Source organism: Arachis hypogaea, chromosome 2 (assembly GCF_003086295.3).
Source record: "Arachis hypogaea cultivar Tifrunner chromosome 2, arahy.Tifrunner.gnm2.J5K5, whole genome shotgun sequence".
Classification (NCBI taxonomy): domain Eukaryota; kingdom Viridiplantae; phylum Streptophyta; class Magnoliopsida; order Fabales; family Fabaceae; genus Arachis; species Arachis hypogaea.
This window is the reverse complement of record NC_092037.1, coordinates 41,775,715-41,787,638: the sequence shown is the minus strand read 5'-3', so window position 1 is coordinate 41,787,638 and position 11,924 is coordinate 41,775,715. Positions and strand designations below refer to the sequence as shown.

The following is an 11,924-nucleotide window of genomic DNA, read 5'->3' as shown; positions in this document are numbered from 1 at the left end:
TTTAGTTATTGTTGTACTTTAATTAAAAAAAATTATTAATTGAAGTTATTATATTTATTTTTAGGAGCTTTGCATGAAAAATAAGGAAAATCGAAGCAAACAAACCATTCCTCACACTTGTGGATCTAAATCCAACTCTCGGAGGTGACATGAGATGGTATATATACACACACTTGGTACATGTGTGATTTTACTTGCATTATATATGTTAATTGTTTAACTCTTTATTCCTTCTTTTTTAGTACTTGGAAACGGGAAAGAAGCCTAGTAGAGGAATGATGTACATTGAAACACATAAGAGGAAGGATGGGTCTTTTGTAAATAACAAGGCATTAACTATAGTGGTAAGTGTTTTGTAAACCTTTGCTATCTTATCTTATTTTATTTGTATGTGATCATGTGAAAATGGGATTTGAGTGTAGTTGCTTGTGGATTGAGATATATAATGATTATAGGAAAGTGGTTCACTTCACTTGCAAGCACTTTTCATTTTAAATTTTTAGTTGTGATAATGGTCTAGGAACATTAGAATAATCATAATCTGCAATGCCATTGATTACATGTGTTGCTACTTTTAAATTGAATAGTTTCTATTTACTACTTTTAAATAGGAACAAATTGAGCTGAATATGACACAGTCAAATACACAATTTGAGGTGTCCCCTAATGATGCTGTTGGTAAAGTTTTGTGGCCTGAACACTCTGGGAGAGTTCGTTGTATGGGCATGGGAGCAGCGCCTACAAATACCTTTAGGAATGTGAGAAGCCGGCTTAATGGGATGACCATCTCCACTAATTCAGCTGTATCTTCTTCGCCTACTACTGCTGCAATTTTACAGGAAAAGATCAATAATTTGGAGTTTGACTTACATAATTCACAGCAAAAGGTCATTAGTCTAGAGTCTAAGTTGCAGCAATCATTTGATATGATGAAAGCATATCTAATGATGAAGGAAGGAGGAATTCCCGAAGCACTTGTTGGCTTCTTTTCTGCCCGCGAGGTAACTTTATAATAAATTCATTTGTTAGGAATATAAGTTTAGATGGAGTAATACTCATTAATAGTGGAGTCTAATTATTGAAATTGAATATGTTCATATCATCAATTCTAATTATAGAAAAGGGAGTGTTATGTTAAAGTTGTTACATTATTTTACCAACTTGTTTCATTATTAGTGGTAACGCACGACTCTAGATGCCAAAAATTAGGCTGAGAATAGTTAAGAACAAGGACATCACAATATTCTTGCTTTCTGTTAGTGGTTGTTGTCCATTAAACATGGGAAACTATTCTGCTGCTGCGTTTTGCAATAAGAAGCTATAGTCATATATCATTCATTTTCCCAAAACAAATCAGCCTCACAAAAAGATAACCATATTTTACTGAATTCGGCTGAACCCATGAACACCAATACATTTTGTAATAATTATTTATTAGGCAATTACTTAATTATATCAATTTGGTCATAAATTAGTGCAAGTTGTCTCTGATCCTGTTTTAGGATAATGATATCATTTTGTAGTAAGCAACTAAGCATATCCGCATGTTTCTGCCTCTTCAATTGTACAGCTGCAGTTTTCTGTTTTCTTACACTAGGTTTAGATGCTCTTTAAAATTGAGTTGTAAGGATTTTATATCGAATTATTTTGATGCTTAACTTTACTAAAATTACTAATAACATCTTATGTTTACATATAGGCTAATGATGCTGAAAGTGAGCCTACTACTCCCTTTGATGCTAGAAGATCAGTTGGTGATAGCAACGGACATCCGAGGACAAATACTTGAGATTTTTTTGTAATTAGATGATATTGAAATATTGAATATTTTTACTTTTTTAAGAAAAACAGTAATAGTTGTGTAAAACAATACCATATGCAATTATGTCTTATATTGAAGAATTGTGTTATAAAAGATTTAGTTTTTAAATTTTGATATTAAAAAATAAATTTTTAATTTGAGAGTATATAAATAAGATGAGATTAATGAATGATTTGAAATTAAAAATAAATAATTAATTACAGGATTTATGGGGGTTTGAAAATCTCACAAAATAGTTAATTTTTGTTAAATTGAAAATTAATTTGTGGGGGTTTTAAATTGCCACAAAAGTGATTTAAAATTGCCACAAAAGTTTAATATAAAACCCGCACTAAACACATACAAAACCCCCACTGAATAGATTGTGGAGGTTTTTAAAAACCCCCACAAAAGTCCTTGTGGCACCTCAAATTTTGGGGGTTTTAGAAACCCCCACAAACCAATTGGTGGAGGTTATAAACCTCCACAAATAAGAAAAAAAAACTGCCACAAATAAACAAAAGTCTTGTAGTGTTCACCGAGGTGAATTACGACATGCATCTGAAAAAAACACAACAAAGCATGGAATGAGAACCAGAGGTTCTCAGTATGGTAATAGTGCCTAATAATGTAAGATGTAAGGCTCCGGGACACCGAAGTCAATCCTAGAACTTCATACCAAACAGATATTCAAGCTTAACATCAATAAATAAATAACTCAAACCGTAAACGGTAAACAGGGCTTTCTAAACTTAAAGGATTTCTAACTAAGACTAGTCACCGTTGTCCCACAGCTTTCACCAACCAACCCTCCGTGTGATCCCATTGCCACTGCCTACCTAACTTCCTCCGCACCAGACAATTACAGATAATGCAAGCAAATAAAACATAGGTAGTATTCATATATATCAAGTAATTCAGGAAGCAAATAGGCATATTATACAATTAGGCACACCCAAGTAATCAAAGCAAACAAGCACATAAGAGATGCATATGATGAATGTCTATCCTATTGGCTCGTGATATCACTTGTCGTTCCGTAAATGCCAACCCGACACATCCTTCCGGATATAGATTTTTCTGCCACGCCAGGGATATAGTGCCCTGCACACTCATGCATCAGCTCTTCTGCTACGCAAGGGATATAGGCCCCGCAAACTTCATGGAGTAGAGAAGGAAATAACAACAACAAATCATGTAGCAGAACAATCTGCCACGCCGGGGATATAGGCCCCGCACACTCTCAACATTCAACAAGTCATGCGACAGAAACATCTACCACGCCGAAGATATAGGCTCTGCACACTCTTAACAACAACTAGTCATGCAGCAGGACAATTTGCTACGCCGGAGATATAGGCCCCACACACTCTCATATAATCCAATCATTTTCTCATCATCAAATTATCACCATGCATTACCATTTCTCATCCCAAATCACTATCAGTTATCAATTCTCAAGATTCATCAAGATCATAATTTCTTTTCGAGTCCTCGACTCATCTCAACCTTCCTCAATTCATATTTTTTATTCCAACTCAATAGTTCATCAGTTCCCCAATTCATTATCAACAATCACCATATGCACCACTATTCCTTCTCTCTCAACTAACTCATCCTCAATACACCAAAAACCTAAACCTCCATTTTCTAACTTTCAAAGAAAAACCAACTAAAGCTTCTAAAGGACCTTCCCATGATTCAATTCCCAAGAATAAGCCCAAGAGTCGTAAAATGGTGTCACAGAAGCTTACAAGCTTGTTAGGAAGGTGAAATGGTTGAAAGAAAAGTTTAAGTTAGAGAAACTAGGCCTGTGCGTACGCATAGGAGTGTGCGCGTGCACGCCCAAAGAGATTTTTAAAAGTGTGCGTACGCACAGGTACCAGTTTTCATACTTTTGTTCACTCGCACAAGATTAAATAATGGAAACTTAAATTGCAAGAACCTTAAATGACGTCAAGACTAAATTGCAAGAAAGTAAGAGTGTAGAATTGTAAAGAGCAGAAAAGTAAATTGCAAGTAATTGAGAGCAGAATGTAAATGGTGATGTGTGGAAAACGATCCAACACAAAACTCACCGGCAAGTGTACCGGGTCGCATCAAGTAATAAAACTCACAGGAGTGAGGTCGATCCCACAGGGATTGAAGGATTGAGCAATTTTAGTTTAGTGGTTGATTTAGTCAAGCGAATCAAGTATTGGTTGAGTGGTTTAGCATTAGCAGAAACTAAATTGCTTGGAATGTAAAGGGAGAGGGGAGAATTGCAGTAAATTAAAGAGCAGGAAAGTAAAAGATGCTGAATCTTAAAGAACAAGAAATTAAATGACTGAAACTTAAAGTGCAAGAAATGTAAATTGCAGTAACTTAAAATGCAAGAAATGTAAATTGCTTGAATGGAAAAAAGGAATTGAGGATTGGGAATTCAGAATTTCAGCAAGGGAAATTAAATTGCAACAATTAATAAAGCAGAAGATGAATTGGAAGTAACTAGATCTCAAACAGAAATGGAAATTAAATTGCAGCAGGAGTTCACAGAAGAACCAAAAAGGAAAATGAGATCTCAGGGCTTTAGAGACTAGATAGCAGAGTCTAGATCTCAATTCCCTTCCCAGATCCAAGTTCACAAAGCAATTGACAAGAAATTAAAGAAGAAGCAGTAAAGGAAATCAGATTGAACTCAAATAGGCAGAAGAGGAATTAAAGAGATTTTGAATGGAGATTGAGATAGAATTTCCTCAATTCTTCACACCCAAAACTCAAACAAGAAAAGTAAAAATGCTCAAGCAAGAACGAGGAAGAAGAGAGATCAATTCTCCTCCCCAATTCTCTGAAATTTAGTGAAGTCTCCCAGAGAAAGTTCAAAAGTTCAAAAATAAAAGTAAAGATTCAAAAGCTCAAAAGAAAAGTTTTCCAATTACATCAAACTATTTCCTATTTATACACTTTCTATTCTTGGATCTTGGAATTTGGATGGGCTTTTGATTTGGTGAAGAAATGAATTAAATTGGATTTTTAATCCAATTTTCAGCCCAAGAAAAGTTGCTTCCAGGAGGCTGCCCTGCCCTTGTGGAGGGCAGGGCAGAAAATGGTGCGTATTGGTGCTCGTGCGTGCGTGTGGTGCGTGTTGGTGCTGCAGGATGCCACCCTGCCCTTGTGGAGGGCAGGGCAGAAATTTTTGGTGCGCCAGATTCTGCCCGTGCGTGCGTACTGTTGCTGCCGAGACTCCTTGGTGCGCCAATCTGGTGCGCTGGCTGTGCACCACAAAATGCTGCCCTGCCCCCGCGGAGGGCAGGGTAGTGTTTCCAAAAGTGAAGCTCCGCGTTCAAAACTCGGTTAATGCACACGCTACTTTTTTCCTTGGTTTTCTTGGCACCAAAGTAAGGCCTAGTTCCTTGCTTCCTCATGGTGCCGTGTTCGATCCTTGTGGCAAGCATTGGTGAGCTTTTTCTTTGAATTTATTCCTTTGATGAGCCCGATATTGCTCTTGAGGAGGGCAGGGCAGAGTTTTTGCTCTTATTGATCCATGGCACCAATTTGTGCTCCGCCCTTGTTGAGGGCAGGGCAGTGTTGCCTCTCAAAGCTTGTTTCCTTATGTTGCCCTCCTAGAGGGCAGTGTGCCCTTGTGGAGGGAAATGTTTACTTCCTCCTTCTATGCGCCACACTTCTTCTCTCTTAGGCCACGCTTTCTTAAGCCACGCTTCCTCTTTTCTTCTTTTCTTCACCTTTAAATAATCAAAACAACCACTCAAAGTATCACTAAATTCACAAGGCTTATAAATCAATTAAAAATCAATTAAATTTAGCTTAAACCTCATGAGTTAGCATCAATTTAATGGTGGTTGTTTGATTTAAAGAAGTTATGCATTTTCATTCCAAATCACTTACTTAGGATGCAAGAAAGTGCATAAAGACTAATAAAACAAGTAAAATTAGCTTAAAAAATGGGTATATGATGACTTGTCATCACAACACCAAACTTAAATCTTGCTTGTCCCCAAGCAAGCATCAAAACTAAGAGAAAATGAAATGAACAAGGAGAGCAATTATATCCTTATTAGGCATGTAGCAGAACATTGATTTATGGAGTTTTTATGCAGACAATGACAACCCAAGTTATTGTTTGCTGTTACATAATATAGACCTTTCTTCAAAGGCTTACTAATCTTGCTGTTATAAAGTTTACTCTTTAATTACTCCCTTGCTAACTTTTCTTTTCTCATGTTGCTTAACAAGCTTATTATTCTTTTGGAGGCTTGGTGTCTAATGTTGCAGTAGTAGCCTTTGGCTTTATTTTTACTCAACATCTTTCACTACATACACATGGCTCACTCTCCTAGGATCATTGATGCCCAGCATCTCTTTGGATAACTAAATGTTCTGTATCTAGGTTGCTCTTTATTGTGGACTTTCAATTGGCCATCCCAAATCAGTTGATCTAAGTGACCGGGTTTCAAAATACCCCTCAGAATTTACTTATCCAAGCATATCCTAGTACAAGAACACCACAGGCATGTGTCCTAGGGTCCAAGCTATTGGTGTCCAGCCTTTATTCTTTGTTTTTCTTACCACATTGGCTTTTTCTTCTTCCTTTTTTTTCTATTTTATTTTTGTTCTCAAGGGCTTTTTCTTTATTGATAAGAACCTTTATAACAGCAAGCTAGCTCACACTTTAATGAAAATGATACTATGAAGCAATTATTTCATGAGTTAGGCATTTAATCAGACACATATACCACCATTAACTTCCATTCTACTTATGCAACATTGGATATTTGCTTTCCAATTCAAACAATTTTCTTTTATTTAAGCATATGGGAAACAAAACAAAATTCAGCTAGGTAATGGATGACAAGCAAAATGCAGATTAACATACTTGATCAAACAACTTCACTTGCAAATAGATAAACACTTTAGCAGGATACATAATGGTTCCCATGTTCAAAACAATTCACAGCAGCAAGGATTAAGTTTAGATACAACCTTTGAAGTTGCAGCCCTTTGATTCTTCCTTCTGTTGTGTTTTCTTTGAGTTAAGATGCATAATATCTTCAATTGTTGACTCATGTCCTGCATCTCAAGCCCTTAATTACATGGTTAGTATGCATAAATTGAGTGTGACTCTTGGATTTATTTAGGTGTTGGGGACACCAAACTTAATTGCTTGCCACTGCCTCTTATGCAACAAGTTAATCATATGTGAAACCTTGTGTCCTTGCTAAAGGTTAATGAAATTAAAGCTAGAAAGCCGTTAAATAGTTGGATAATTTGTTTGATTGCTTAGAGCTAGCATCATGCAAGAGGTGAGAATGTGTTTTTAAATGAGATTTTTGGTGGAACACCAAACTTAGACTCTTTCATTCTCCCTTAAATTGTTTTGATGTGCAACACCAAACTTAGATCCTTGCAATTCATACCAATTATTCAACATTTTTATTGAAAAAGCTATGAAAAGAAAACTACCTCAGGTTGGGTTGCCTCCCAACAAGTGCTCTTTTATTGTCACTAGCTTGACATCCTCCATCTGCTGATCATGAAGATTGAAAACCACAGTGTCTTAGCTTGTCTCTCTTTACTGTGAACTTCCTTCCGGTTTCCTCTTTGATGACCTCTATGAATTCCTGTGGAAGGATCCTAGTCACAATGTAGTGATCAGACAGCTGTGGGGACACCTTCATGGTTTGACTGTTTATCATTACTCTATCCCCTAGTGAAAATTTCCCAGTGGGGATTTTCTACTTTTCTTTAATTCTATCCTCTGTCTCTCCTTGTAAGAATTCCTTGTTGTGTTTTTCTCGGCTGGTACTTTCCTTGTCCAAGGTTTTCTTACTTTCCTCTATGATCCTTTTCCATCCTTCCTTCCTTGCAGCATCTTCGTTGTTAGTTGGTTTGTCTTCAGTGGCTCTGGAGAGAGTATTTACCCTCTTTTCACCCATTTCTGCAAAGTGCTTCACCAGTTGGGCTATCTGCCCCTCAATTCTTCTGATTGAAATCTCTTGGTTCTTTGTTATCTTCTCTTGGTGTTTCATCATTCTCTCCATTAAGATCTCCAAGTTCGTGATCCTCTGAGATTCTTGTGAGATTGGTTGGTTGTGGGATGTTAAAGGTTGGAAGGGTGGGTGTTGTGGTGGCATGTAGTGGTTGTTGTTACTATAATGGTGTTTTTGTTGGTTTGCGAAGTTGGGGTTGTTATGATTGAAGTCCCTTGGTTTGTGATTTTGATATTCGGTCCTTCTCCAGTTGGAATGAGTCTGGAAGTGTTTGTGTTGTGAGTATTGGCTCTGATTGGTATTAGTGGGTGAGTGATGTTGGTTGTTTGTGGTCATGGATTTGCCCTGGTTGAAACTTCCTTGTTCTTGTTGTTGAGACTCCCTCATTCTCAGATAAGAATGGGGCCTCCATGGTGGAAATTGGGCATTCACTGCAGTAGACTGCAGGCAATCAACTTTTCTATCTCTCATCTCCATGTGTTGCTGTGTTTGATGGTGCATTTGTTTGTTCAGGTTCACGCATGCATTCACTCATTCAAAATTCTTTACTTCTTTTTCTGAGATTGCATTTTGTGGTTTCTCATATGAGTGTTGGTTGTTGACTCCTTGGTCATTGAAATTTGCAATTCCTTGGGCAGTTGTTGTTGCTTTGAGTAGGCCGTCTGAGAAGTAGTCCACTGCTTTTCTTGTTTCTGGGGTTAATCCTTTATAGAAAGCTCGAAAGCCCACTTTATCAGTTGCTTTCTTGTATCTTTCCCATGCCTTGAAGAGTGGATCTTCTTCTCCTTGTGTGAATGGACATTCCCCCTCTTCCAGCTTGATGATCTGTTGGGGTGGGGAGAATTTGGCCAGAAATTTGGTGACCAAATCATCCCAACTAGTGATACTTCCTTGGGGAAAAGCTTCAAGCCATTGTGCAGCTTCACCCCTTAATGAGAAAGGGAATAACAAGATCTTATAAGTGTCATGATCTAGACCATCAGTTTTGACAGCACTACACGTCTTCAGAAAAGTGGATATGTGCTGTTGAGGATCCTCCAATGGATTTCCGTCGTAAGAACAATTGTTCTTGATTAGTGTAATGAGTGGTGACTTCATGTCATGCTATTCTTCATCTGCAGAGACTTCTTTTCCAATGATAGCCTTTCTTCTGACTTCCCTATTTTTCTGTGGCATGCAAACAATCAGGAGGAACAAACAGCAGCACTCTTGAGAATTACGTGCAGTTAGTTGAGACAAACTCTCAAATAGTTAGCGAGTTGATAGAGGCAAATTTTCAAACAGTTAGTGGGTTAGTCAAAAATTAAAGAAACAGAAAAGAAAAAGTGCTTAATCTAGATCTCCACTTCACTTAATCATTGTCAATCTATTTCAATCCCCGGCAATGGCGCCAAAAATTGATGTGTGGAAAACGATCCAACACAAAACTCACCGGCAAGTGTACCGGGTCGCATCAAGTAATAAAACTCACGGGAGTGAGGTCGATCCCACAGGGATTAAAGGATTGAGCAATTTTAGTTTAATGGTTGATTTAGTCAAGCGAATCAAGTATTGGTTGAGTGGTTTAGCATTAGCAGAAACTAAATTTCTTGGAATGTAAAGGGAGAGGGGAGAATTGCAGTAAATTAAAGAGCAGGAAAGTAAAAGATGCTGAATCTTAAAGAACAAGAAATTAAATGAATGAAACTTAAAGTGCAAGAAATGTAAATTGCAGTAACTTAAAATGCAAGAAATGTAAATTGCTTGAATGGAAAAAGGGAATTGAGGATTGGGAATTCAGAATTTCAGCAAGGGAAATTAAATTGCAACAATTAATAAAGCAGAAGATGAATTGGAAGTAACTAGATCTCAAACAGAAATGGAAATTAAATTGCAGCAGGGGTTCACAGAAGAACCAAAAAGGAAAATGAGATCTCAGGGCTTTAGAGACTAGATAGCAGAGTCTAGATCTCAATTCCCTTCCCAGATCCAAGTTCACAAAGCAATTGACAAGAAATTAAAAAAGAAGCAGTAAAGGAAATCAGATTGAACTCAAATAGGCAGAAGAGGAATTAAAGAGATTTTGAATGGAGATTGAGACAGAATTTCCTCAATTCTTCACACTCAAAACTCAAACAAGAAAAGTAAAAACGCTCAAGCAAGAACGAGGAAGAAGAGAGATCAATTCTCCTCCCCAATTCTCTGAAATTTAGTGAAGTCTCCTAGAGAAAGTTCAAAAGTTCAAAAATAAAAGTAAAGATTCAAAAGCTCAAAAGAAAAGTTTTCCAATTACATCAAACTATTTCCTATTTATACACTTTCTATTCTTGGATCTTGGGATTTGGATGGGCTTTTGATTTGGTGAAGAAATGAATTAAATTAGATTTTTAATCCAATTTTCAGCCCAAGAAAGGTTGCTTCCAGGAGGCTGCCCTGCCCTTGTGGAGGGCAGGGCAGAAAATGGTGCGTGTTGGTGCTCGTGCGTGCGTGTGGTGCGTGTTGGTACTGTAGGATGCTGCTCTGCCCTTGTGGAGGGCAGGGCAGAAATTTTTGGTGTGCCAGATTCTGCCCGTGCGTGCGTGCTGTTGCTGCCGAGACTCCTTGGTGCGCCAATCTGGTGCGCTGGCTGTGCACCACAAAATGCTGCCCTGCCCCCGCGGAGGGCAGGGCAGTGTTTCCAAAAGTGAAGCTCCGCATTCGAAACTCGGTTAATGCACACGCTACTTTTTTCCTTGGTTTTCTTGGCACCAAAGTAAGGCCTAGTTCATTGCTTCCTCATGGTGCCGTGTTCGATCCTTGTGGCAAGCATTGGTGAGCTTTTTCTTTGAATTTATTCCTTTGATGAGGCCGATATTGTTCTTGAGGAGGGCAGGGCAGAGTTTTTGCTCTCCTTGATCCATGGCACCAATTTGTGCTCCGCCCTTGTTGAGGGCAGGGCAGTGTTGCCTCTCAAAGCTTGTTTCCTTATGTTGCCCTCCTAGAGGGCAATGTGCCCTTGTGGAGGGCAATGTTTGCTTCCTCCTTCTATGCGCCACACTTCTTCTCTCTTTGGCCACACTTTCTTAAGCCACACTTCCTCTTTTCTTCTTTTCTTCACCTTTAAATAATCAAAACAACCACTCAAAGTATCACTAAATTCACAAGGCTTATAAATCAATTAAAAATCAATTAAATTTAGCTTAAACCTCATGAGTTAGCATCAATTTAATGGTGGTTGTTTGATTTAAAGAAGTTATGCATTTTCATTCCAAATCACTTACTTAGGATGTCAGAAAGTGCATAAAGACTAATAAAACAAGTAAAATTAGCTTGAAAAATGGGTATATGATGACTTGTCATCAAATGGCAAGAATGTTAAATTGTTGGAAGATAAAAGGGAATTGGGTAGTGGGTACTCAAAATAACTAAAGAGCAATAGAAATGAGAATTGATGGAAAAGATCACTAGGGAGCGGAGGTGTAAATTCTCATGAATTGATGATTATCAATTCCTCCTCAATAATAGGAATAGATCCATGGCGGATTGTGAATAATTGAGTCCTAATCTCTTAGTGGCTCAATTTCTCTCAACACAATCAATTGCCACTGTCGTAATCTAATTGTTCATGAGAAGAGATGAAGCTCAATAGCTAATCCTTCATGCCACACAACTCTCAGGATCTCAACCAAGGGTGGTTACATCTCACATACCAACCCAAAGTATAACAATCAAGAGGATTATGAAAGGATGAACTCTACACTGAATTTTATGACTCCTTTCTCAAGTTCATCACAAAATTTAAATAGATCCAATCCCCCTCTCGGTAGTAATTGGATCTGTGAAGTGCAAGAGTTTCCTCTTGGAAAAACCACTTGAATTGAGAAGAAAAGAAAAGCTATCAATTCATTTGAACAAACAGAGCTCCTCCCCCTAGTGAAGTTGGGGTTTAGTGAATCATGGCTCCAATTACAACTACAATTGCAAGAATCAAAATTAAACTAAGTGTAGAGAAGAATGAAGAAGAGGAATTCTAAAAACTGAAATTCAAAGCTACAAGAAAACAAAATAGTTCATCAGTATTCTCCCAAAAAATGCAGTAAAAAGTAAAAGTGAAAATTGTAGTGTAAAAAATTCCCCCTCAAAGTACAAAGTTCCTTTTTATTTATACTAGTCTTCTA

The 11,924-nt window shown here is 37.6% G+C and overlaps 1 protein-coding gene across 2 annotated transcripts; it reads left to right on the top strand.

Moving 5' to 3' along the window:
- Positions 1-234: 234 nt before the first annotated feature.
- Positions 235-1,886, top strand: LOC112743528 (uncharacterized). Of its 2 annotated transcripts, XM_072211315.1 has the most exons (3): positions 235-344; positions 612-887; positions 1,700-1,886. In XM_072211315.1, the coding sequence occupies exons 1-3, from the start codon at positions 276-278 to the stop codon at positions 1,787-1,789; spliced, it is 435 nt and encodes a 144-aa protein (XP_072067416.1). In that variant the 5' UTR covers positions 235-275; the 3' UTR covers positions 1,790-1,886. The 2 variants fall into 2 exon arrangements, with proteins under 2 accessions (XP_072067416.1, XP_025648559.2); XM_025792774.3 differs by lacking the exon at positions 1,700-1,886 and having other exon boundaries at positions 612-1,102.
- The last annotated feature ends 10,038 nt before the right edge of the window (positions 1,887-11,924 follow it).